Raw genomic sequence first — 27820 nt, forward strand, 5'->3', positions numbered from 1 at the left:
ACCCTTTTCTAGGAGTGTTCCTGAGTGACAGTTTGGGCAAGCATGTAACTTCTGGATTACTGAATAAAAATGTTTGCAGATATATACTTCTTGTTACTTTGGTAAAGAAACAAAGTAGTGGTTATGATGTCTCCCTAACCTAGGTTAAGGAACAACCTTAATGAATGGTACTTTTGAGGGAGCTGAATCAGGTTAAGCTGAAGGCCGGAATCCTGTAGATGCTGTAAGATAGCATGGAATAAGGTGAGTCACATCTGGGCAACTTACTAAATACATGGAGTTCTGTGCAGTGCAGCCAAATAAATGCTATCCTTCAGACCAACAGAGTTTAGGCCATGTCTCTACAACAGGGATTGCATTAATAGATGACGTATGAGATAACAATGACTTTAAAATATCTAGCATTCATATTGAAAAAGAAACTGGACCTTTGTTCTCAGTGTGATGGCTCATTCTTCCCACCCTAAAAAAAAGAAGTCACCTTCACTCAATAGCATAGGAAAGCTTTTATAAAAATAAAATTTACATTAATTATTCCACACAACCACAATTGTTTAAAAACTCAACTGACCTTAGTATTAAAAAATACTTTTAAGAAGATCTGATAATTCAAACATTTTACTCTTTGAATATCCCAAGATGGTTATCCTTAGAACAAGTATAAGCTGAGAGAAGGAAATTAGTGTTCATGTGGTTTCCATCCTTCATAAAAGAAAGTCATTATTATGGCATAAAGAAAATAGCCCAACAGGATAATGAATGTGCAACCCACTGGCCCAATGTAAAACCAGGATGCGATGAAGTACATCATTAGCAAGGAAATGAGAGTCCTGTAGCTAGCCAGAAATCTCAGACTGATTCTTGGTCCCCAGTTCTGGTTTGTTCTGTCCTTCAGCACAGGACTATACCTAATTTTCTGTATGATGTGGGGGTTGGTAAGATGATAGCGACAAAATCTGCCAACAAAATCTTCCCTGGAGCAAAGCACATCCATCTGATCAGCAAACTGAGGTAAAAAAAGTTTAAACATTAGTATTCTACTGCAACTAACATTATAAAGTAAGTCTAACTTATTTTTACAATTTTCTTGTATAGGATGGGGATAGGAGTACTATAAGCGATTTAAAAAAAAGTATTTCAAATACACTAAAGCAGTTCTTTATAAGTGTGGAATTCCATCCTATATCACACTGATAGGAAGAAAAAGATTGCTTTTTCTTTTTTAGAAATATTCAGAACAATATTCCCCTTGCTCATCAAGCATAAAGAATACATTTAAAATACTCTGTGTAGGAAAAAGCAGAATTAGAGGTAGAGAAGCGGGCCTAATGCTACTAGGAAATATTTATACACCTATCTGTTGTTAGGATATGCCATCATACACCCACAATAATGGAGTGCGAGAATAAACCAAATGTCATACATGCAGGTGCAATAAAGAACAGGAATTTGCAATGAAAAATATGAAAAGTCAGTACTGTACTTACCCTTTCGTTAAGCGCTGAGGATAAACGGAATAAGAGGCGGACAAGAGTGGCATTTTCATAGCTCCGGATGGGCTGAAGCTCAGTATCTCCTTGATACTGTACCTCAAATCTACGTAAGCCGTTTATCATCTAGGAACAGGAAAATAAACCCTGTATCTTGTAGCTCCCCCTTGAAATGCCTTTATACTAGCACCTCTCTTAGCCCCAGAAAAAATGCATTTCTCTTGCTGTAGAAGGTAACACATTTTCTCAAAAACAATCTAGAGTAGCAATACGGAAACTTTCTTCTCTTACCTGGTACCTGCCAAGGGGTGTAAGAATGAGGCCATCCTCACTTTCAATGCAGTCTGGAAGCTGCTTTTTTCCATTTTCATCTTGAGCTGTCCCACACTTCATCATCATCTGGGTCAGTTGGGCTTCATTCAGCTACTCAAGAATAACACACTTCTAAAGCATATGTTTGATCTACTTCTGTTTCATGTACCTTCACAAACTCCTTAACAGTGGAAACTTTTAACAGCCAGCACAAGAAAGCCTTAACATCACCTCCATTAGAAATAAAGAGGAAAAAATCTCCACATTTGTGTTTATCAAATCCCAGAGAGGTGTTTTTGATATCTCCTTACTCGTGGAGAACTGTAAAACAGCTGTCTTCTCCTCAGTCAGTTCTGTATGAGTGAGCGTGGCAAACAATCTATTCTAAGTTTAACTGAAGAAAGAGGCAACATCTAGTTCATCCATTCATCTATAGCTACAACTGTATGTTGTATTTTTGTAGTTCTTTACGTTTAGAAGCTAGTGGACTTCTTCGAGTTTGAGCCATGCATCGCCTGTCTATAAACATGAAAGTAGGCATAATTTAAGACTCACCTTTGGTATAAACTACTGTAGAGTCTAATAAAGTGTGCTTAATATTTAGAAGTTCAGAGCATCTAGTTCCATTTATATTGAAATGGGTTTTGAAGTATTTGGGTGAAGTAAAGCCTAAGCAATGTTTAAAACAAAGTTTTCTAGTTGGATCACTGGATGGCTTTGTGACCTCACAAAGTGCAAGAGAGAAATAGAAGTACATTTGAGGAATCGTAATTCTTATTCATGCTGCCACATTGGAAGTTATTAGAAAGATGTTACATACCTTAAAGATTTGGCATAAGTATTCCAGTGCTTTCTCTAAATATTCATCTGTTTTTTTGATGCTGTCTTGCCCAATTTCATCAAGGTCATTGCCTGTGTAGGAACCATTCATCTCAGATGGTGTAAATTTAAACCATGGAAAGAAGGAGTGGCTAGCACTTGTCTCTGCAGAATGGTCTGATATGGATTTTGCTGTCTGCTGTGCCTGACAAATTAACTGAGCCAGTTTTAACACCTAAAACAAACAAAAAGTAATTTAATGAGGCATAACGGACAACTAAGCATCAGTAGGGGGATAAAGCTGCCTTCGCACTTGGCAGAGAGCGCAAATCCAGCAAACTTGCTCTTTAAGCTCACATGGAATTGTGCTTGGACCGTTTGTTGCACTTCCCATTGCTGTTTAAGTATTTAAGAAACAAGAACTCTGCTTATTTTTTTAGCTTCTTTTTTTCCAATGCTAGTTTCATCTGAATGGCTGATGGATACTGATCAATACACTGAATCAGAAGTTCACAGTAAACATATCTGAAATAAAGTACTAGCAATATATTACTCTAAGGTAGTAAGCACTTAAATTAACTTCTTATTTGGCAAAGAGCAAATAGATTTTTACAGCTGTGCTGGATCAAGACCTCTCAGATTCCAGAAGTCACCATCAGCAATCTTTTAACTATATGGTACTGCAGAATGGAGTTTTCTATTCCTACCTTATCATATGGATGATCAGCATTAGGAGAAAACACCTGTCAAAATAGAAAGACTTCAAGGAATTTGCTTACCAGATTCCTGACTTCTGTGCCAAACATCTGTTTATACTGGAAGTCCTGTCCTTCCAGGCTGTAAACATGACTCTTCACTTTAAATGAGGCATCTGTAATAGTTGGAGGCCATGATGAGAAGAAGCTTCCAGAGAGTGTGGGGGTCATAAAAAGTCGGTGTTGACGATGAGGCATAACAAGTTCTGGCTCCAGGAATAATTGTTCTCCTAGAGTTTGAAAAGAGTAATGAAGATGGTTATGTACTATTCTAGCTTTTGCCTAGGGAAATTATAGCTGCCAAGCATCTTAAGGCTGTTTGGCAACTTGCTTTTAGGTAGATAGGTCATTTTTCCATTTTAATCCTCTCCACACAGAGGGGAAAATATTTTGTATTTTAAATCAAAGTGCATTTAAATGCAGACCACATAGCATTTTAAGCCTGTAATTGGTTTCTGACAAGGGCATTGGGGAATCATGACACTTAAGACTTTGATACTTGTCAAACCTTGACTCTCCCGAACTTGCTAGTTATCCTGAAGTGCATCCATGACTAGCTGACTGTTCTTTCGTTAAATATAGACACATTTAGAAGTATAAGAAATTCTAATCCTGAGCTAAATAACCAAGTAAAGCCATTGTAAGAAATGCCAACTTTACTGTCAACACTCAATACCGTGTTCTTCATTCTTCAAAGAAAAATTGTTGAATGAAATTTAAGTGATGGTGACCACAAGTGAACTGTAGACATATTAAACTAAAAAAGTGAAGACATGCAAATATTTGAATAGCTAAATGGCATGTAAAATGGGACAGTAAATCTATTCAATTCTTCTGAGATAAGGTGTAGCTATTGAGAACAGCATGAGACAGGACAGCGTGAGATATCAAAATATCCATTTACCTTTCAGAATCATTTCAGCTAGGTTGGGCTGAGCAAAGACCTTGGCTACTCGGAACACCATGAGCGCATTTTTTGGACTGACCAAGTCTGTTCGAAGAGCTCTGTTCAGAAATCCTACAAACAGCTTAGTGTACATAAGTAGGTTTTCCTGAATGAAGGCAGCCCTAAAAAAGTGAGTACAGGATTTGTGAGTACAGTTATGTAAACAGTCATGATTTTGTCTTCTGGGAAGCGATTAAGGGGATGTTTTTATACTATCTCTGGAAAGATCGCCTATTTGCACTGAGACAAAAGAATACTCCCAAAACAAAAGCTTGTATTGTGAGACATCATCTCTTTTCCTGTACAGGAAGCTAATTCAGGTTGGTGGCTGCTTCCTGAAATCCTGCTGTTATACTCATGATCTGCATAAGCTTGAGGCTTGTTTCAGATTACCCACAGCTGCTTTCCTACTTACCATTTCTCAGACACACTGCGAGGTAAGAGCTCTGTGGTTTGAGGTGGCTTTTCAGGAGCATACCTCCAAGGCTGCAAGTAACTTAACCACATCTCAAGAACCTAAGCAAAAATCACAGAAAAACGTGAGTAGTGATAGTTCTTGAAAAGGAAGATGGAAAGGTATTTTTTGGTTAGCTACTGTAAGTCCCAGTCTGTTATTTTTTTTTCCTGCTTGCAGGAAGTAGTATTTACAGTATCTTGCTACATTAATACTGTATTACTTCTGTTTATGACATATTGTATTAGATAAGACCTCTAATTAGGTTAGAACCTCTAAGAATGTATCTGCTTTACGAGTAACACCTGCTTCTTTTCAATCAAAAAATGTTTTCGGTGTCAGAAAAATAAGCCAATGCCATGTAGTAACTCTCACCAAAATGTATTTATCATCTTATGTCTAACTGGTACGCTTTCCCTAACATAAAATGCGCATGTGTTATAAACTATTTTCACTGCTTTAGAAAGGAAAGATTTGAAGACCAACAGAAAGCTGCTAAGCAGCAAAAAATAAGCACTAGTTTTGTTGATTATATGCTCAGGAAGATACACAGATACATACTGCTCTGAAAGAGGCATCCAGGGGCCAGTGGCCAAAGCAATGTTGCAGAAAGATATAAAGTTTCTGCTGGACAAACCGAGGAATCACAACCCTGCAAAAAGATTCAAATATTGTCAAATCAGCAGCAAGTCTTAAAAACAACTACCCAGTCTCCTTCCACAAATGCAAATAAAGAAAGGACTGACCCAAACTTGTTCTTTCTTAACTGAAGCTATTTCTGGCCATTGAATTTCAGTTCAACTGCATCTGTAAAATTCTCCCATTAACCTTAACCAGAATCCTCTGGTAGCATTTTTTTTTTTTTACTTGTACCAAAATAGTTTAACAGCAAGACACCTGTATTTTGAAGCTGACCTCCCATCTAATGAATGTGAGAAACACTGTTTGTTAGTTGTCACATACTCTGAATAATGTACTTCTGTACTTCAACATCTCACTGAAAGCAGTTTGTCAGGGAGAAGATCTGTATGTTCCACAGACAGGCTGCTCATGTACTTACCTTTTAAACTCCTCCAGTGGGCTGGCTGTGTGGGAGTGGGCTGAAGGGGAGAGAGGCTCTGGTTTCAAGCTGTTGCTGAAAGCATGCAAATGCTTTACGAGAAGTCTTACCACTAGCACATGCTCTTCAGTGGGTTTAAATGATTCCTAGATTCGAAGCAAAAGACAGGAAGATAGTATTATATGCTAATTCTCCAGGAGATAATTCAGGAAAATTAAATTTTCAGATCAAAAATTCAAATACAAGATATACTCTCTCTTGCAGGCTCTTCGATGTAGTCTGGTGCCAGGTTACTTTAGACAGACTTGCTCCCTAGGACAAACTGCATCAATCTTCTGCGATCAGTGGTTCACTAAGAAACAACTAAGTATTTCTGATGTGATTGTAAGAAGTATCTACAGTATATTTGGGCATTGAATTTCAAGCCAGCATTCTCTGTGGGTAAGCATAACAGAACAGAATGCATAGATTTCAACTTAGCCCGTCTGAAAAAAGGATTCAGCTGTTCATTATGGTTATAAGTTCACTGCTGCAAACAGCACAACAAATCCTTTGTTATGCTCCTGGCTGACTTTCCTAAGAGCTCTCCTTCCTATGCTATTACTCATCTGTCTTATAAGAAAGGATAATCATAGAAGAGTTACAGTAAGAATATGAACTGCTTCAAGTCCTGCATGATTCTGCTACTTCTAGCGCTGTTATAGGTAGAAGTAGCCCAGGCGGAAATAGCACAAAGAGTGATGGTGAGCCACAGTGATGTTGCTAACATGACTGAGTAGCAGCAAGATGAATGAGGTTTAAAAAAAAAAAGGAACTAGTTCTTCTGGGTGGGTGCTCAACACTAGAGCTCGTCTGCTGCACTGCCTAGGACAAAGCACTAACTCCTTTGCTACTGTAATCTGCTTTAGGAGTAGTGAACTAACCTCAATCCGCTACTGAAGGTGGTTTGTAAGATACCATTTGTATTCTAAATCTCACAGCTCTCATTTATACAAAGTCAAGAGGAGTGTAGATGAAACTAAAGTTACAGCTGCAAGTATAATGGATGATGCTGGAAGAGTGTATTAGACAGTTGCTGCAAGGTATTTCCAGGATGCCACAATGAAGCTATGCTGAGGTAAGATTTTGAATATGACTGTAGGGGACTGGCAGGTGTTTTATACTAAAAGCCTCTGCTTCTTGAATTCAGCAGTAACTTCACTGCTATGGTTCTATATACACACGTATATATAAACTATATTGTATATGGGTCCATGTCCTTTTTGTCTGCAATGCCTGAGGCAAAGCAGATGTCTTTCTACATTCCTCATCAGGTCAGACTTTATTCTGAAGGTTTTACTACACTGTAAAGCTCACTCCAGGAAAAGATTCAAGGCATGATGACAGACCTCTTAATATAGTAGGTCTGAGTCTTCTCTAAGGGAGCAGATAACATGTTACCAGTTCTAATGCAGGTCTTGTACGTACCAGCTCCTGGTAAGTAAGCATACTTTCTAGTCCTACTGAGCTTAGATAAAGATCTCTAAAAGTAATTAGATTTTAGTACCCTGCTATAGGCCTTGAACGGGTGTCACTTTCTAAAAATTCTAGACTCCCCTTGAAGGTGCCTTTGGAACTTGCAAAACCACCATTTCAGTGCATGGTTTCAGATCACACTAGTAGTTTCTCCACATACAAGTTCTTACTTCCTCCTAGCCAGAATCAGCAACATGATGAATGTTACTGTTTTAAAAGTATTGTTCCTCACAACTGTTTTTGTTGTCAAACCTTAGCTTACAGGATGTATATATGTTTTTCTTAACATGTTAGTTAGATAAATATAATAGTTAAAAAAAAAAAAGACTTAAAGCCAAGTATTAGTTCCTGTTTTCCTTTTTAAGTAGTACCTTGAGATTTCATAGTACTTAATACAAAAATAAAGGATTTAACAGCAGGAAAACTCATTATAGTGCTAAAGAGCTTTATAGTATAGTAAGAGCTTTATACTGTATATGATTAGCCCTCCCCTTTCCCAAAATGAAAACCCAATGAATAAAGAGCTGGAGTAAGGAAAGAGGAATCAACAATCCGTTCCAACAGGAATGTTTTTACATGCACATTTCCTGAACAATCTGCAAGTGTACCATGTTTATCATTTTGCAAACGCTACTACAAATTTGGCACTATCCAACGGTATTTCACTGGCCAAAGAAACTAGACGTTACCTACCTTCATTTTAGCTAACAGCCATGCAAATTCTGAACTTCTCTTCCACACAAAATTTGCTTAAATGATTGGCTTGTGAAGGGCAGAAACATGTCAGCAATGAGGGCAGTTCAGGCATCAAAAGATATTAGCATAGCTGATAACCTCCTTCTACAATGCATTACAAGAATGCATCTCTAAAAACTGAGTTTCCAATTAGTCCTAATAATATGCTAGACTTTAACTGTTTTCTCCATGACCTTTGGTAGTACCCCTCGCTACCTGCTTTCACTAAAAATTTAGTAAATCTCAATGTGGTGTACTCAATCAAGTTGTAAAACCTCATTTTACCTGTATAGCAGCTTTTTCTGCTAGCACCAATACACTTTGCAGATTATAAGATGGAACAAGATTTTTAAAAAGGAAACAAAATGAAAAGATGATAATACTTGGTATGCGTGGAGGGCCTGGTAGCTGGATTGGGCAGGACTACCGTGGTGTTTACTGGAGATACTGAGTCGGTAGTGGAGAACCTCCAGCTGAGACAACAGAAACAAAAAAGGAAGGGGGGAGGGAAAAAAGGAGAGAAGAGAGCAAGAGAAAAAAAAAGTGAGAATGAGCCCAAGGAAGAAGGGTGGGGGGAAAAAATGAACATCACAAATACAGTCACGGACAACATATCACAGTAACAACTGCAGCCACAGTATTCTCTTCTTTTTGTTGTTCATTAGCGTGATTTCACAATGTTTCATACCCTTTATCAACTTGCAAATACAAGTGGGAGCAGGGGTCACAGAACTTGCAGCTGTGGGTTGTTTTTTTTGCACAAAGAGCCTCAGAGCAAATAGTGGTAGGGGATATGGAGCTTTTGCCAAAAAAAACTACAGACAGACGTACATCAGGTCTGGAGGAACAACTGATCCAAACTGAGTTTGAAAGCTTTGTCGTCAGTGGAGAAGCAGTGTTTGTATACTGGGAAGAAACTGAAATTAATGTTTGCTTCTTCCCAAAGATCAAGAAGAGGAAAAGATTGGCTTTTTATAATCACTGTGAGCCTGTCCAGTAAGCTTCCATTTCAGAGAAATCATCAGTCCTCTGCTTCTACTTCTAGGCTATCTGTGAGGTCTGCAGGTCTTGTGAATTTCCTTAGGAGAAATTGCTTTTACTGTTAGGGAAACATGAGGTGTCTAAAAAGATAAATGGCAAACCCAACATACAGTGCGTTGTACGCTGATGCAAAGGCATCTAGCTTTTAACGCTGAAATCCCTGCAAGCATCTGCCAGACCCCTTTTCTTGGTACGGTAAAGAGTATGTTTTGGTCAATGTGATGGTGAACAGGATACTGTAGCGACAGTGACACACATGTATGAAATTATGAAAAAAACATAAAACAAAATGTACACTACACAGATCCCAATGACTACTGTTAGGCAACTAAACTAACTCTCCAGATCACATCTCTGCTATCATTGATCAGCCCCTGTTCAATTTCTTCTAGTGCCAGTTTGGTATCTTTTGGTTTTATCCTTTTCTAGGAGTGGTAGAATTGTTACTGTAAGCTCCTTGACAGTTCAAACACATCATTCACTGCATAATCAACAGCAGGAACCTGTTGTCTAATAGGTGTACTACATGCAGTGCTGGGGTCTGTGGCGCTTGGCATTGGAAGGTCAGGAAGCATTACATAAAGTGTCAATCTCTTTTTAAGAGTTCAGTGTGATTACAGCAGAATGGAATAGGAAAAGAGATGCTGCACGCTTGGGCTCTGGAACATCTGAGGAGAAAGTGAATGGAGAATGTAAAAGAAGAGGGAAACAGTTGAATTAATGGAGAAAGCAGTGAAACTCAGCATAACAAATAGTGACAGCCTATGTTCCCACCAGACACAGAAAGAATTCAAAGCAGGAAAGTAGAAAAGAAAGTGTATCTTCTCAAAAGGGATTCTTTACTATTCATTCACTCCCTTCTACTTATGAAGAGACGTCTGTGATGAGGTGACAAGTTTAAGAAGAACCTATCATTCCTTGAGGCACTTCACGGGAAGAAGTTGGATATCTGGGATTTGACTTGGCCCATCAATGCAAACAAGTCTGGCTGCTGGACAAAGAAAGAACAAGTTCTGTGGAACCCCACACCACCCTCCAATACAGGTGTGTAACCATTTCAAGTCACTAATAGTGAAACAGGTCCCAGATCCAGGGATCAGTAGTCACTAATTGCCCCTCCCAACCACACAGAAGGCTAAGTGGCATCAAGTGAGTCTGCATAATTATTAATCATTTTAAGAACAAGGTTTAGGGTGTTCTTGGATTTCCACTCGAACCCTTTAACCCTTATGTTAAAACAAAACTTGTATTTCTGTGTGTTTTCCTTCCTCATTTGAGGAACTATGAAACAAGCTATTATCCTGAAACCAATGTACAAAGCTTTTAAGTAGCACTGACTTATGAACATTCCAACTGGAAACTTTCCTCAGTCCTGCAAGAGGGGTCCTTTGTCCATTTTTGGATGTCATGGGGAATTACAGTCCCTTATTCAGGTGTTTAAAGCCCTAAAGAGTGAAGACCCTGCTCTTTTTTTTTTTGCTTATTTTTTTTAAATTAATGTCCACAATTGCTTCCCATAAGGGATGAAAGTAAAATATCATGTAGTTGTGGCCTCCACTTGTGGTTTAACACACCTTGCAGAGGAGCACAAAGTGATGATTTTTAGAAAACTTTAAGCTCCTCCAAATCCCTACTCCACCATCAGAGTTGCTGTCTGAATTGTTGCTTCCTAATAAAGAGAACATCTGAAATACAGAGGGTGAACAGAGGAGAGAAGTTTAAAGCAATCATCATTTCTGGCTTAAGCACAGCGCTTGATGCACAGAGACTAGACAGACAGACAGACAAAAGGTACTTCAAGCAAAGCCTTCCCATCACCGGTGCATAGCCATGCTGCTGGGGGTCTCAAGTGGAGACTTTGCAACATTAATAAGAGTTTGCAGTTTGACCTTAACTTTAAAAATAAAAGACAACCCATTGCACTTCAGCTCTTCTCCAGCAAAATATGCGTTTGTTATTTTATTGCCTGGTGAAGTGGAAGATTAGAATTTCTCAGTTGATCAACCTGCATGTTTCACACAGGAGTAAATCCTGTGTAGCTGTTACATTTTTCCCCTTCTATAGAAGTTCCACTACACCTCAAGAGGAAATTCTGAGGATCAAAATTTTCTCCTTCAAATTCCCGTTGCATTTATAGTGCCTAATGTTAGCCTCCCCAGCACTTAGTTTTCACATGCAATAGCTTTACTGGACAGGCCATGACAAACTGCTTAAAACGGTGCACTGTAAGAGCAAGAACTTGCAAGATGTTCTGAACTCTGTAGCTACAGAGCTGCTTCTGACACCATTTTATGGTGAAAAGCCTGTTTTGGAATACAAAATAAAAAACGTTTATTCACTTATTACTAAACTGTCACTCAGTTTTATTTCCCTTTTGTATTTAGCTTTATGCTATAAAATGGTTACAGATTTTAGAAATAATTCGTGTATTTCAGGAACATTGAAGTGCTATTACTGCTGGACATCAATTTTGAATTAATTTAGTAGCTTTGATGCCCCAGTGGGATTTAATATGGTATTATAGTGGGATATTTCCACTCATTTAGTGCTTTGATTGTTGTGACCATCCCACAAACTCATCTTTAAAGAAAAACAAAAAACGAAAAACCAACAACACAAGTTCTGCAATGAAGGCAAGTCTGGATGACACACTTACTCACAACATTTTCCGTAACTGGAGACTAGCAGTTTTGACACACTGACACAGATGCTTTGACAAGTTCTTTCTTTCCTTTGAACAATATACCAAAAAAACCAACACCTCTCCATAGAACAGGAGATTTTTACCCCAAGATAAGAAGTCAACCACCAGGTGATATTCATGAATGAAGTACAAGCTGTTACCTTGACGTGAGGGGACTGCATTTTCTGATACATTTCCAGTGAATAATGATGAAGCCACATTTCAACAAATATCTGCAAAAGAAATATTTTCTGAGCTAAGGGAAAAAAGAAATAATCCAGGTCACATCAGTTACAAACGACATAAAGAAAACCACAGCATGTAATTTGAAAACTAAGCTGTATTTGTAAATAGATAGGCACCTATTCAGAGATGTTTCAGGTTATCATCATATCAATGCAAATGACTGAGTTGGCACACTTTAGAGGTGCTAACACATCAGTAATTCAGTTCAACAAAACAGTAGGAACTTGTTTGAGAACAATTGTTAAGTCCAGATTCTCGTTTCCACCCCTGATGGTGAACAGAAGCAACTTTTCTGCTTTTGCCCTTTGCTTAGAGCATAGAATTGAAGAAAGATTCTTTTTTAAAAATGTTTGCATAATTTTTTCCAGATAATTTTCTAAACAGTAGAGACTGGTTGTTAGGTATTCAGTCTAACAAAAAGATATGAAGTGCCTTTCTATATTACAACTTAACAGTTTAACAGTACTACTTTGTTTCACTAACAGAAAACAGCTGCACTGCTCAGTTCTACATACAAGCTAAAGCAAAACAGAATAACTCTATCTGTTTTAAAAAGAAGACATCCCTCAGCAACAATAAATGTTTTTTTTCCTCCTGCCCTAAATCCAACTTACTTGAAGCAGTGTTTCTGATCTCCAGATCTCCTGGGAAGCAGGGTCAGCGTTGACAGAAGGCTGATGGGCAATGTGCCGTTTCAGCAAGCTGGTGTGGTGCATGCCATAGGAATTGAAAGGCACTGCTGGAGACCTTTAATGACAAATTAATAGAAGTACTGAAGTCATTAAGTCTCAGTACAGGGAGATGTATCATTGCTTTTGATCACTGGTTTGTAAACTGGGAAAGAATTGTTAAGAAGTAAAACTGCGAAGTTGATAATACAGCATCTTGCAGAATTTCAAAATGTAATTATTAGTCATTTTAATTTAAAAAACAAGCACATCATTATTTATACTGCATTGAACCAGCTTGACCCAGACCTTATGTCATGTTCAGTAACACTTTTTTTTTTTTTTTTACTTTCTCCAATTGTATGTTTTTTCCCTTTTCCTTTCGTATTCATGAGATGTATTCAAAATGCAATTATAAAAGATATTACTACTCTATACTTTTTTTGTTGGTATAAAATTGCCAACATCGATAATACCCCAAACGTAGATCTCATTATATGATTTTATAATTAATATGTCCTGGCCTTTTGTATTGGGAAGTTATAGATACAACTGGAATCGATCAGCTGATTTTTTGTTGCTTGTACATACCTTCTCTGTTCCAATGACAGATACATTTCAGACTTTCAAATGAAACCTCTATGTTAAAATAGAGTGAATATATCACAGAATCATAGAACGGCTTGGGCTGGAAGGGACCTTAAAGACCATCTAGTTCCTATCCCCTTGCCATAGACAGGGATGCCACCCATGAGATCAGGCTGCCCAGGGTCTCACCCAACCTTGGTCTTGAACACCTCCAGGGATGGGATATCCATAACCTCTCTGGGTAACCTGATCCTGTGCCTCACTGCCCTCTGAGTGAAGAATTTCTTCCTAACCTCTAATCTAAATCTCCCCTCTTTCAGTTTAAAACCATTCCCCCTTGTCCTATCATTATCCGCCTGAGCAAAAATTTGCTCTCGATCTTTTTTTTATAAGCCCCCTTTAAGTATTGAAAAGCTGCAAGGAGGTCTCCCAGGAACAAATATATAATTTATATATATTTTTATTTCTGTAATAAGTACAGTGATGATAGAGTAGAGGTGTTCTCTTCCTGTTAGAAATTTAGTTCCAATAAGCCATATTTTATAAGGAGTACTCCCCAATTCTGCCTCTGGCACTGTAGTCATTACCTGGGAGTCGGGGAAGGGATGGCTCCACCAGGATTTGAAGAAGGTGGAGGAAGGACACTTCCTTCTGTGGGTAGGAAACACTTCAGGTATGTGTCCACCAAGATGAAGTAAGCACTGTTGGAAGGGCTGATATGATGGGCGATGGGTGAGTTCTGAAACAGACACACAGGTTATGCTTGGAGCTATGTGCTGTTCCTAGCAGTGACTTAAAGTAAGCATCTGCTACACAGCCTTATCCATTTAGCTTAAATAAGCAGAAGCCCAACAAAGACACTTTGGAGCAAAGTTAAAGCAACTAGTTGTATAGGAACTGTTGCTGTGAATGTAATGAAGTATGAGAAGAGTGCATTGCAAGTGGCTCAGCTAACAACAGGAAAAGGAACCAAATAACCAAACACCACAGCACACTGCTGTGATTTTGACTGTATAAATGGTGTTAGTGGAGGAAGGGGCAGGAAACCCATTAGGAAGCCACTGCATGCTCCCTGTTTGTATGTTGGACAACTGCTTGCTGGTGCATTTAAGTATTTTGTCTATCACCCAATCTTACATCATCTCCTTAGAGAACTGAACCAAAGCAGTAACAACAATAGTTCTATCTGTACTTTTAGAATTTAATTTAGCTGGACAGCATCTCAGAAGGCTCTTAAAGCATTGCGAAGACAGGCTTAGGCTATTTTAAGGGAAAAATTGTGACAGGTACTTACCTTCTGTGTAATTAAACTAATTGCAAAATAAAACATGTAATATTCAAATGGATCTGGAAGAATAGAGTCAAGGATTAGATAAAAAACAGGTACAGCTGTTAGATAGCTGGAGATGCTGACTGGATGTTAAGTTTATTTTGTCGGGGTAAATTAATTTGTTAGGGACTTAACAGCAAATTCAGCTTTGACTTCTTGTTTTCCAACTGACTTCAACATACTAGTAAGTTCAGTTTTCTCTGTGCGGCAAGATGAGTTTGCATTAGTCTTCGTAGCACACTTGACTAACTGAAACCAGTGCACTGCAGCTAGATGGCTTCTAACAAGCATGCAAGCTGCAAATTTAATGTGCCTTTTGGCTTTTTCTATGCTATTACATAAAGTAAGAGTAGTTACAAAAATGAAAATTGTGAAATACAGGCCCTAGTAAAGTCACTGGACTTTTGTTTTTGACTTGAATTAGGCCAGAATTTCCCTAAAGGTTTATATGAAGAGGACAAATTTATTTTTCATTGGCTTCTAAACATGTCTGACTTGTCCAAACTTTTCAGCACGACAGCAATTTACCATAGATATATAATAAACACATAACAATTACTTTGTAATATCCCAATTTTAGACAATTAAAAGGAATTAAACATTCAACTGCTGAAAGGATACTAAGAGCCAAATTCAAACCTAAGCCACCAGATGAAGGAAACTGGACTTTATTGTAGTATAGAGAGCATTCTGGTAGGACTTGCTCTTGTATTGAAGCCTTCACAGGACCCTGAAAGACAGAGTAATGAAGTATCAGCCAGGCTACTCAGCATACTCACAGTATATGTTTCAGATTGTGAAGTTCTGCTGCATTCCAGGAGCACGTCAATATTCAGCTCAGTGGGATTTTACTGCATTGCAGTATTTCCTTGTGCAAATCCATGCTCTTTAGATAACTACCAAATTTTTCACAGAAAATGAGTATTTCAATGCAAGAAAAAAAGTCTTCACAAAGACTCTCTTCCAGTTGTAGCGGGAGCAGCGGGAGACTGGTGTCTGCGTGACAGCTTTGTTAGGGTAACTAAACTGTGGACTGGCAATTGCTGAATACTTAACTGATGTTTCCTTTTCTTAAAGGCTGTAGAAATATCTAGATCAATTTCTAGATAACAGATAAGTGGTTAAAATAGAAGAAATACAGTGAAACAACTCTGTAGATAAACATTTTTGTATAGTTGTTAAGTGTTATATTTCATATCCAGAACAGTAGTTGGCCTTCAAACACATGGGCTAAAGTGCTGCCAGAGAACTCACTGTTCCCTGATGAGCTTGGAAAACTATTTTCAATTCCACAACTCTGGTACACCACTTTCTCTGGGGACAGGATTAGAATCACAATGCACCTTTCCTGTCTGAACAGCACAAATATCTAGCTGCAGACAGCCATAATCTCCTACAGTTTATGGTCGGGAATTCTCCTCCCCAGGCAACCATTTAAGGAGACAGGTATGCTCTAATACTGGAGTACTAAGGCTATAAACGTGGCCTATATTAAACACTGTGTATAAAGTGTGTGCAATGTTCCATCCAAGAGCTGCAAAACCAACTGCATTCTCTTCTTACAATTTTTTCAGTTACTCACTGGAAGATATGAGACTGGGAAATCATATCTGTACTCTTCTGCTTGGAGTTTGTATACCAGCTTCATCATTGGACCACTGCAAACAAGCATTGGAAAGAAAATCCACAGTAAGTACCCTCTTCTGTCTCACTATTGTAATTATGTTTGCAGTACCGGAGAAAAGTTAAGTGCTGGTTATTCATTCACCAGACCTTTTTCTGTACTGAAATGCATGAGTTTACCTGGGGTCCAGGAAATCCAAAGCCACAGAATATTCAGTAGGATTTGTTCTTCCTTGCAAACAGCGAAGATTCCAGCCTACGATAATGCCATCCAGGCTACCAAAAATGCTCTCCACCAACCATGGGAAGATGCTGTGTAGTTCCTTTAGGGAAACAGACACCAATAGTTAATGTGTATGCTTCCTTACTTGAACAATCTCTCTTGTAGGCTCCAGAGTGCACACAGATAGTCTGCCAGCTGTTAACAGGACATTAGTTAACAGGATCAGTTATTACTCTTTCTAGATTATCACTATCTGGGCAGAGCTTCCATTCAAAGTAATTTATTATGTTACAGCAATTACAGAAATTCTGTCTTGACTTCTGATCTAACTCAGGATGCCACAATATTGATCAGTATCACATGCAATTGTTTGTTATGTCATAAACATTAGTTCCCCCCACAAAGAAGGCTGAAAGCTATAAAAGTGTAGTCGGCTGAAACAACCTTTTAGTGACTGGAAAAGTTGGTTTTTGTTTTTAATTCTCGGAAATACCGGATTCCCACTGTTTCGCCAGAGGGCCTCAAAGCTGTCGGGAAGAGGAGCAGGAGCAAGGCCGGTGGCACACCGCCGGCGGGGCTGCGGGCAGGCGGCGGCCGCTCACCTTGGCAGGGAACTCCTCGATCACCGTCTCCAGGTCGTGGCACCTCTGCGCGAAGGGCTTGTTCACACAGTCCGCCTTCAGCGTGGCCTGTCGGAAATCACACGGGGAATCAGGGCACGGTGCCGCAAGGGACAACGCTTCCCGAGCCCGTGCCACCCGGTATCCCTGAGGTAACACCGCCGATAAACGTTTCATCAGCGGTGCCGACCACACGGGGCTGGCCCCTCAACCGCAACCCCGGCCCCCACCCACCAGCAGGAAGCTGGGCTGCTGCAGGTGCGGGCCAGCCATGATATGGTGCGGTGCGGTGCGGTGCCGTGCCTCCCTCCCGCTCCCTGCCGCCTCTCCTCAGCGTCACCGCTCCCGGGCGGCGCAGGGCGGTGACGCCATCTTTGTCACACCTCCCCTACCGGGGCGGGGGACTGCAGGTTGCCATGGCGATGGGCCGGAGGCTTCCATACCTAAAATGGCGGCCGCGCTGAGGGAGAGGGGGAGTCATAGTATTCCTTGCGTTGGCCTGAGGGGAAAGAGGTGCTAAGATATAACCGTGGCCCCAGGCTAACTGCAGTCAGACGTTAATTACTTGGAGTTTGGGGCTTGTTGGACTCCAAGCTGAGTCCAGCGTTTGCTCAGATGCTGGTGTTTGTAGGGAGTCTTGTGAGCAAGGTGCGTGCGGCCTGGACAGAGCAGAGAGACCTCGCTGATCAGCTGTGTGTGTCTCCCCAGTGTTCAAAAGGACATCTTTCTTCCAAACTGGGGGCAATTTAAAAACAGAGTGTATTAGAGGAAGAATATGAGAACACTGTGACAGAAAACTTGGAGTTCTTAAATAAAAAGGACTGTATTGAGTGGCCTGAAAGCTACACCAGAAAAGGAGGTAGCTATGATGTGAAACTCCAACAGAAATGAGAGCAGCACCCATCAGTTGAGCTGTGGGAAGCAGTAATTGCACCTTTCAAGTTAAGAGAGTTGCTGAGGGAAGCTGGAGTCACCAGGAAAGGATAGATGGTGAGACATATGGAAAATCATTTTTCAGAGTATACTGAGAGAAAAAAGAAATCTTTCTGCTGGTAATATCCCACTATTAGGTAGACAAGGTGAAGCTAAAATTGCTATAAGTTCAGAAGAGTGTTTGGTACCTGTTTATAATTCATGTTTAAAAGGAAGCAAGATGGTATCTTTAATTGCAAAGCACAAGTAATTTATGTGCCAGAAAACTGGATGGATAGAGAAACACTCTACTGCTCGTTTTCCGAAAGAAATGGGAATTTCAGGGAAATTCCAGAAAACCAGAGGAATACTCATGTTTAGCCAGTATTTAGAGAGGAAATTCCAGCCAAATGTCTAAAAAACTAATAATGAATTGTCTGAAATACCAAAGTCAGCTATATAATTAACATCAGTAAGCACGATTACAGAAAATAATTCTGCTCAGATAAGTTTGATTTGTTTGTGATAAGATTGACAAGTTTTGTCAAAAAAAGATCAGTGTGGGTAAAATGCAGATTTGCATGATTGTTTTGACTGTATTTTTTGCGAGATGCAGGAATAGTTGAGTGAAATGTTTGGTTTTAGGTTGCGTAGGAGGTCAAACAAGATGACATGCCCTTACGTTCCATCATTTTCATTAAAATTGAAAAAAAAAAGTGTAAAAATTGTGTTAGGGAGAAGAATAGAGGAATTCCTTTTATAACATCAGCTCTGACCCAGCCTTTATTCACCAAGTTCAATAGGGTTATTCACAAGTGAGAAATGATTCAATGTTTACATAAATGCTTACAGGATCAAAATTAAAAATGGTATGTTATTGCTTGGTGTTGGCACGTGCTTCCAGTCCCACCTGCTTTTCCCAAACTGGGTCTGGAAACTGCTTTTTGATCTTAAATGAAGGTAAAAGAAGCGAAGGCAGGAGCTCCAGTGGTAGTAGAGCAAACTGGTTCCTTCACTACAGAAAAGACAGCAGCTTTTCTGACAGCTCCACATGGAATTCTGCCAGGGAATTTACTTGCTTATTCCTTTCCTTCTTTATATTATGTAAGTTCTATTTTTATTTTTTAAAGAAGTCCAATATTTTGCATGTAGTGAGTTGGTAACATGAATGACAGAAGACTTTGACCAGTGCAGAAGTGTGGTTAAAAAGAGCTGTTTCAGCTGTGTTTACTGTGATGTGTATGCACATTTGAAATGCGTGGCCTGGATGGGATACTGGCTGCGCTTTAAAAGAGTATTTGCAGATGAAAACTGTTGATAATGGTGAATGAACGCTTTTCTTTGAAAGGTCCCTCCTCCAGGTGGGGATAAAGAGCTATTTTAGCTCTGGAAAAAGCTATTGCGGCTTAATGGCAAAGCTGCTGCAATGTATTTAGCAATAAAAGTGATGGCTATGATTGCCAGAAGTTAAGGAAACAGTAGGCCTGATGTCTTTTCAGTGGGTGATAGAATTAGAGAAGGAAAATAACCAGAAATAACTGATTGCGTGAATAAGTGGAAATAGAACACTGGAGGTACTTTGTAGGAATAGCTCAGTAACACCCTTGCAATTAAGTTAATAAAATAGCTGCAAGAGAGAAATTTATCTGATGATTTTGATAACTATGGGAACTGCTGAGGAGGACCATGGAACAATGGCCTATTAATATTTACAGGTCTGTTCTTGAGCCTACTTAAATCAAGAGTATAGGCCTGTTCACTCTTAGAGCATTTTCAAATGTTCATCTGAGGACTGTGTACGTATTTTTTCACATTCTGTAGAAGGAGAGACTGACATCCAGAAAAGTTATGCCACCTGCTGATATGCCATTTATCTACTTTTCCTTATTCCCTTTCTCCCAAATTATAGCTGTCTTTAAGCCACAGCAACAAGGAGGACTTTTTTATATTATTGGTATGTTTTTCCTGAGATAGCCAGAGGTTGAGCTGTTTTCTGAAAGCATTAAATCCATTCATTGGTGCTTGCTCAGTGTTTTTTTTATCAGTCACCGTGCTAAAGTTTTCTGTTAGGCAAGGAAGCTGAAGTGTCTAGCTTCAGCCATACTAATGCTTCACCTAGGTAGCTTCCAAGGTAAGCCATTTTGTCACCTTGGTGTAATCGCAACAGCATTCCAGTTTGAATCAAACTCAACAGAGGTAATTCAGTTTGTACAATGGCGATAAAAATGAATGACTCAATAGTGCACTTTAGAATGAAGCAGAGTTTGTAGCGAAAGATGCGTTTTTTTTATAAAGTCACTGGATATCAGTGTGAGAAACAGATGAACTTTTGGGCACCCTTGCTTCTCTTGAAGTCTGACTTGGATACAGCAACCACGAGTCCAAGCTGGGACCAAGGTACTTTAAGTTTAACGTGATTATGTTAATCAATGAATCTGAGAGAAACAGATGAAGTAGAAATAATCTAATTTAAAGCAACAGCATAGGTTTCTGATAAACTAGACCTTGTTGTTTGCGCAGGATTAATGTGATTTCATCTGTTCCTGTAAGGACAGGTTAGAGTGTCATAACAGAAAATAACTGTCAAATGGACTCTTTTGGCTGGTGAATTGTTTGGGTGTTGGTATGGCAGGGATGGATGAAATGGTTAGAAAACATAGTCTGTTCAGCTGCAATGGGAGCAAAACCAGGCTGCCTGTTAATGAGAATTGAGCTGGAAAAAAGCCTGGAGTCCTATAGGTGACCAGAGGAGAAAAGGGGAATTTTCAGAACAGTGAAAATGTTTCTGGTTCAGCGGAAGCAGCTTCTCTTTCGAAAGGTGTTCAGCTCATGCAGACAACAGCATTACATTGTCCCTTACATGCATAGACCTGCTAAGGCTGTAAGTCAAATTTTGACATGGATAAAGATGAGACTTCCTTTGTAGGCTGAGAAAAAAAAATAACCCACACATTGTATCTAAGTGCTTTTCTTCTGAAGGAAATGTCAGCAAGCTCTCAGGATGTATGTAACCATTGCAGGGCCACGTATCCACGGCTGCCTGCTTTTAGTGTAGAGTCTTTGAGCCGTCCATTGCACTGGACCTTTAATTTATTCAACCACAACAACAATTTTAAATGTTAAATTTCTCTCTCTGACTAAACAAATACATGTCTTGTAGCAGGATCTTACAGAAGACTATAGATTCTCAAAGGATAGGGCCTTCTGTGTGGGATTCCTCTTCAAGTTATGAAGAGCCGTCCTTAAGACACGTGAGGCTGTTTTGCACTTGTGCACTACTGGTCACTGGACACTCTCATGCAGAAATGGAAGGCTTCAGAGAAATAGTGCTCTAGCATATCGCTTATGCTGCAGCTGTTTTATTAGATCAGAGAGCATTTTCTTTGTCTTTTAATATAAAGTAAGACTTGTAAAACTCTTTGGTTTGAGAAGGCCCAGAAGCAGGGGACAGCAGAGCATCTGTCTGGGTACCTGCGGAAATGTGTAATCTCCAGGGGCTGCTGGAAAGAAGGACAGAACAGTTCTGCAGGGCAAAACGATCTTTGAAGTAACTTGCATTATATACAAGGGAGAGAGAAAAAAAGACTCTTTCTATTGGGGTATATGCATTAATTTTTTCCTAATGATTTCTGCAAGCTTGTTACATTTTTGCCTAGTTTCTGCAAACAGAGATTGCTTAAGATACTGCATGGCAACATCCTGTCAATAGCCCCAACTCCATCTTGCTTCCCACAGTCTTGAGGGTCCCTTAAGAATAGTCTGATTTAATAAAGAGTGTATTTTATGCCTTTTTATGTGTACTCTGAGTTTTGCAACTTTAAGACTCACATTTTGAAGTTTTTCTCAATGTGAAGTGCTAGAAAGTTCCTTTTAATTGAAACTGTTTTTCCTGCATAATTATATGAATGCAGAAGCTTGAGACATAATTATTCTCAACTTTTAAAAACTTGGGATGAAATATGAGTTTGGTGGTGGAGTACATAATGCATTATGTAGTGAGCTAAAGCAACTCTTGGATCCAGAATTTGAGGAAGCTTGAATTCAAGGAGAATTACTACTGAAACTACATTCTGAATTTTCTTTTATTAATATTGGGATTAAGGACTGGGGTCTGGGCTATGAGAAGTAAAACGGTGCTTTAAATACCATTTTCCATTCCAGTTGACATGTGATCCATATTGTGATTTGTAATTTATTGAGGTTAGGCTGGGGGAAAAAACAGTTTGTTCCATTTCTGAGAAGCCTTTCCTGTTGATTTTGAAGGAAACGACATTTCAAGTTGATAGCTACAGCTTCACTTTGTTTCTAGATATTTCCCTATATCTCTAAAGCAAAGCCTTCATGCAGTAAGATAAGCATGAATTACTCATCATGGACTAAGACTTCAGGCATGCAGTTAGAGCTCTGCTTGCTACTTATGCTTTGCCAAATGGGGATTCCTACTTCTCAGTTCACCAGTATATATATGCTATACACTCGGGGCTCAGACGTGGCACCATGAAGAAGGGGAACTGGCTTTGGCTGCACCTCCATCATACAACCGGCTGCAAACGTCACCAGATAGCACTACAGCACAGGTGGCTTCCCTGTGAAATACTCCCCTGACTGGAGACTTTGTTCCACAGCCCCAAACTGCCCTCTGAATTCTGTGCACTTCCAGCTGTAGGGTCTGTGCCTTCCAGAGAGAATCTCACGTGTGGCAGGTAATGATTGTTTTCACTTAGAACAAAAGTCTCTGTGTTCCCACACATTTCCCCCTGTCTTCCATAACTGTATGATACGTGACTGTGGCAGAGAAGAATCTGTCCGTCAACAGTGACATTCCTTGCTGGGCTATGCAGGTTGCCTACAAGCGTGATTGCTCCTTCTGTGTGTCTGAAAGGCAGTTTTCCCAAGGACCCTGTATAGCCATCGCCATGTCAAAATGTCCTTGGATTAGGTTAGCACTCAGGTACTTTTATAACACCAATACACCAAAAAACACTTAACAAGTAGATGCAGCTCTCCACTGCTTCATAAAATAAAATACAGTACAGAGTAAATAATTGCATTAGGAAGGGATATGGTCCAGAGGCATAATATGGATGGAGTAAGCTGTAACTCATTGGTTTTGTGACTGATAATGGTATTTTTATCCTTTATTTTTATCCTTCCAGTTAAAACCAAACAGTGCCGTTCTTAAGGAGTAATGAATCTATTTAACGATACCTTTAATAATCTCCTCTTTCCCTTTGAAAGCACTCTTTGGGAAGCAGAATGTCTCTCTCCCACTAATGGCTGTCCGCCAACTGCCTTTCATCTTTATCCTTTCCGATTCCAAAGTCGTTTACCCATTTGAAGCATTTGCTTTTAGAACATGCAGTTTTTAGCTCCTGGCTGTCAAGATGAGAGAAATCAACATAAAATGCTGGGGTGAGTGACCACGAGATGACAGTTGAAAGCCTTGGATATTGGGTGTTTCAGCCTGACAAGCAAGATGAAGTATGAGTGGGAAACTGCACAGGGCTCGTGAAGGAGGATCAGTTACAGGACCTCAGAAAATAACATAAAAAAGAGCAAATAAAGAAGATCCCTTGAGGTAGAGAGGAACTGTTTCTTAAGACTCATGTAAGAAGCTTCTGTGAATTCTGGACAGGGCTCTGGGTCTACAGAAACCAGTGGAAGAACTCTGTTTGACCCCAATACTGGGAGGTAATTGTTTTCAAAAATGTTTGCCTGTGGGCCTTTTAAGATAAAAAACAAGGAAGCTAAATATTCTCTGACAGAAGCCTCCTTAAGTAAAAGCATCAGTTTTTGAGCAGTTTCAGAAAGGAAAGCCTTCAAATGACTCCTGGAATTTGTTTGCTTGCATTGATATATACCCCTGTGATTTGGGGATAGGCTCTCCAATATCACGAACATAAAACACTTTATTTAACTCTGATTTGATATTACCAGATCCAAGTGCCTCCATTCAGGTGAAAGTTTATGGGGTCTTTTTAAGAACGTGTTGATTCTGGATTTTTTTTTTTTTTTAAATTATGTGGTGAATCCCTAAAGGAAACATTATATATTGCACATCTTGCAATAAAAGCATGGAAGTTGGCATTACTGCTGGTCAGCTGAAGGGATGCACAGAGGGAAGGAAAGGACTGTGAGCAGATTCTCTGCTTCTCAAGACATCTTTCTTCTAGAAGAATATACATTCAGTTATTACCAGACTTGAAGTGGAATACTGGGTGTATATGTGTATTTGACCTGGAAATGAACATATGTCACAGATATTTACTTCACATAAATTTGAATGTTGTCTTTGAGCTTGGTCTCCGAATCCCTTTGAGTTTGTCAGATGAATCTCATTGATTTAATTCTCTTTCTCCTTAGTTGCTGCTATGGAAAATTCAGCACTGCATTTTAGAACCTCTTTGTGTGTTGATTTACCTTTCACAGATTTGCACAGGTTTATTCTCCACTCTCTTTTCTTTATTTGACCTAACTATCTGTGTGGGAGACCACAGATTTGGAATAAGATGTTTATATAAATGTCCTGGACGTTTGTATTCAGTCAAATACATTTTTAAGAGTTTGGATTGATATGATCTTTAATTTCTGTTCAGCTGAATCTTCCTTGTTTCCTGAAAATGAAATATGGGTCTGTTTCTTTGAAGTACAAGAGAAATTAAGAAATTCTGCTTTGGATGCAGAGCCAAGCATTCAAGAGGTTTGAAATGTTGAGATGAGAGAAGCTGTCTTGGAACAGGTTGTTCTTATCCTGAATCAAATTTCCTGATGTATTTCCAGAAATGTGAAATGGGACCCAGGAGAAAAAAAATGGGACCCAGCAAGATATGACCTGTTCTTCTGTTGTCTTTGCTCTCTGCAGTGTCAGAGCCAACCTGAAGTAAACTGTCTGCCAGAGGTGCCCTCTTCATGCTTGCCATGTGGGAAAGCAGTGACACAGAACCAACTGGAGCTAGTAATTCTAGCTGAATTACCAACTAACAGTTCATCTCATGCACATGAAGTACCAACTAATAATTCATCTCATGCAATTGCCAGGTTTCGCAGGCTCAAGTTTGCTTTGTACCATGAAGGAGCGAGCTGAGGGAGCTGGGCTTGTTCAGCCTGGAGAAGAGGAGGCTCAGGGGCGACCTTATCGCTCTCTACAGTTACCTTAAAGGAGGCTGTAAAGAGGTGGGGGTTGGTCTGTTCTCCTACGTGCCTGGTGACAGGACGAGGGGGAATGGGCGAAAGTTGCGACAGGGGAGTTTTAGGTTGGATGTTAGGAAGTACTTCTTTACCGAAAGGGTTATTAAGCATTGGAATGGGCTGCCCAGGGAGGTGGTGGAGTCACCATCCCTGGAGGTCTTTAAAAGACGTTTAGATGTAGAGCTTAGCGATATGGTTTAGTGGAGTACTTAGTGTTAGGTCGGAGGTTGGACTCGATGATCTTGAGGTCTCTTCCAACCTAGAAATCTGTGATACTGTGATACTGTGATGAAGCTGGGTTTGAAATAAACCCTGAAGTTCTGCCTTTAGTGTCAACCTGTATTAAATGTAGGGAGGCCAATGGGATCATACCAGGTGCAGGATGATATCTGAGGTCTTTCAGGGATATTGTCAACATGGAAGTGTTGTCTTACAGGTGAAATGAGGAAGAAGATTTCCTCTTTGGTTTTATTCTTAAATCTGCCACTGACTTGGGTTTATAGCCATAAGTGACTCGTATCTTTCTGTGTATAAGCCACTTCTATCCCAGACTCTGCTTCGCTAAGAAAGATAGCAAGGTTTATGTGAAATCCCATTCTTTGTACATCGAGGCTAATGGGGATTCTGCTGTGGGGTTGCTGCATTTACTGCCTGAGTACCAGACACTCTGCTGTAGCTTCCAGTATATTGGAAGAGCAGAGGACATTTACTGTGCTTGGTTAGGAGAGACTTTGCTTAGTGCTGTTGTGCACGAGAGAGAGGTTAGTGAACCAGACTGATTTAGGAGATGAGTGGAGACAGACAAGTAAGGAAGTCTCATAGCCTGATTCAGTCCAGTTACATAGGCTGGTGGACTAGAGTTGTCTGGAACTTCAGTGCTGAGATTGAGGAAATCATTAGCTCCTGTTCGATGCTGTGTCCAGGATAACATACTTTGTGCAATTCTTTGAACAAAAAAAGGCATAACCAGAACAACCTACAGGTTTCTGAGTGTTGGTCAGCTGCAGGAGCTAAAAACTCAACATCATCAATGCAGAAGAGCATGGACCTAGAGAGCTGGACCTAGAGCAACATCAAACGTCCTCTCCAGGCCTGTCAGCTGGTTGCTGCAGCACAGCGCTGCATGAAGTAATGTCAACAGTGCTTTTGAAGCAATGCTTAAGCAATAGTCTGGGGAAGATCCCTTAGCTCTCTTCCTGTAGGTGTCCTCATCTCCCAGTCTATTAACTAAATTGAATGTTAGTTTCTAAATGCTTTAAGGCACTAATGGATCAGGTACAGATGTTTGTCATTAAACGGCCCATCTGATAGGGCAAAGCAGAGCATTACTGGAGAACAGCAGTAGCTCTGCCACTGGGGAACATTGGGTCCATACGTATCCAAGCTTTGCCAAGTTCTGTGGTGTATCCCACTGCGTAAGACTTGGTGCTGGCACACAGTTAGGATTAGGGATCTAAGGAAGAGAAATCTAAGATGTAAAATAAGATAGGGGGGGCTGAAAAGGGGCTGCCAAAATAGTCGGAAAGCAGTTGGTGGAGTTTCCTCAGCGCTATGTGATCTGGAGATGTGGCTGATTTCCTGGCAGAGATCCCAGTCTAGGTTTAGAGTCAAGATTAGGGCTCTGGGAATGAGACGTTCAAGCTATATAGTAAGAGTGTGGCTCAAAGGGGACCCAAAGTAAAGTGAGGGCTTCTGCTAGGGCTGTCCCTGAGCAGCCTTTTGTGTGGGGCACTGGGGTGCCCTGTGGGTAAGTGCCAGCCTCGGGGTAGGTGAGGGATAGGCAGGAGTGGCTCCTAGGCAGTGGGGTCCTTCTCAGCCCTCTGGCTCCTCCTGAGCCGTATCTTTCTCCTGTGCTAAGTGTGAGTGGTGCCCACGCCAGCACCAAGCCTGACACCACAGCTTGTGGGAAGTGTAACCAGAACCAGAGATGAACTGTGCCTGCACAGCAGCCCTCGGTACACTGGCTGGGGGGATCCAAACAAACTAAAAAGGTTAGAGCTGTCAGTGGTAGAGAGCAAAAGAACATGCCATGGCTGTTTTACCCTAGCACAACCAGGGTTAACACAACACAACCGTAACACTCATTCATTTTTTTTGGGACAGAGCTGCTCTCCTATCTAAACAGAGATTAAGTTCACTGTGTCCTTATAAAGGACCCTGCTATCAAATTGCATGTAGAATTGCACAGAGGTCCAGGGAGAGGGCAGAGTTTACAGTTTCAGTATTCAACATCGTTTTCAAGTCTGTATCCCTTTTTTTTAAACTCGTCTGTTTCCCAGAAATGTGTTCTGCTTTTCAGCCTTTACTATTCATGCCTCATATCTGTAGCATGCCGAGCCATTCCAGCTCTTGTTTCTTTACTTCCTCTCCTTGCTAGCTTAACCTCTAGGCATTCACATTGCTTCACCACCACCAGCAAGCTGTAGGTCTGTGTTTCCTTGCGTCTTGCTAGCTATTTTACGTTGTTCTCTGCTGTTCATAGAATACTTAAATTTAACATTCCTGTTACTTCTAGTAAAAGGAAGCGACTAAATACTAAGAAACACAGAAGAGATCACTCTGACATCAGATTGCATGAATACTGTGGTGTATTGATAGACAGGGCAGTGCTG

General features: G+C 40.1%; 2 protein-coding genes across 5 annotated transcripts in view; one reads left to right on the forward strand and one right to left on the reverse strand.

The window, feature by feature from the left end:
• Positions 1-654: 654 nt before the first annotated feature.
• On the reverse strand, positions 655-17504 carry SMPD4 (sphingomyelin phosphodiesterase 4). 4 transcript variants are annotated; one of them, XM_013173596.3, is made up of 19 exons: positions 17343-17501; positions 17091-17177; positions 16446-16588; positions 16225-16300; positions 15282-15372; positions 14607-14659; positions 13900-14051; positions 12671-12803; positions 11972-12043; positions 8470-8559; positions 5837-5982; positions 5338-5428; positions 4738-4838; positions 4281-4444; positions 3401-3606; positions 2623-2856; positions 1782-1913; positions 1488-1616; positions 655-1006 (listed from the first exon to the last, which is right to left on the reverse strand). In XM_013173596.3, the coding sequence occupies exons 1-19, from the start codon at positions 17379-17381 to the stop codon at positions 680-682; spliced, it is 2466 nt and encodes an 821-aa protein (XP_013029050.1). In that variant the 5' UTR covers positions 17382-17501; the 3' UTR covers positions 655-679. The 4 variants fall into 4 exon arrangements, with proteins under 4 accessions (XP_013029050.1, XP_013029049.1, XP_013029051.1 ...); XM_013173595.3 differs by having other exon boundaries at positions 15264-15372; positions 17343-17500; XM_013173597.3 differs by lacking the exon at positions 8470-8559 and having other exon boundaries at positions 15264-15372; positions 17343-17500.
• Positions 16070-27820, forward strand: part of GGT5 (gamma-glutamyltransferase 5) — a 45899-nt gene continuing 34148 nt past the window's right edge. The window contains exons 1-2 of the mRNA XM_048064134.2: positions 16070-16088; positions 16217-16331. The gene's annotated coding sequence lies outside the window, so the exon portion shown is untranslated. The remainder of the gene's footprint in view (positions 16089-16216; positions 16332-27820) is intronic.

This window comes from Anser cygnoides, chromosome 17 (assembly GCF_040182565.1).
Source record: "Anser cygnoides isolate HZ-2024a breed goose chromosome 17, Taihu_goose_T2T_genome, whole genome shotgun sequence".
Lineage (NCBI taxonomy): Eukaryota > Metazoa > Chordata > Aves > Anseriformes > Anatidae > Anser > Anser cygnoides.

What these genes read in the sequence shown, in the direction of transcription:
- SMPD4 (XM_013173595.3), bottom strand. Translation starts at nt 17,381, where the DNA reads ATGGCTGGCCCGCACCTGCAGCAGCCCAGCTTCCTGCTG. An exon ending in AGGTTTGAATTTGGCTCTTA is followed by an intron (nt 14,660 to 15,263) that starts GTATCCTTTCAG and finishes CTATTCTTCCAG; the next exon opens with ATCCATTTGAATATTACATG. An exon ending in TGCAGTCCCCTCACGTCAAG is followed by an intron (nt 8,560 to 11,971) that starts GTAACAGCTTGT and finishes CTGTTGTCTCAG; the next exon opens with CTGGAGGTTCTCCACTACCG.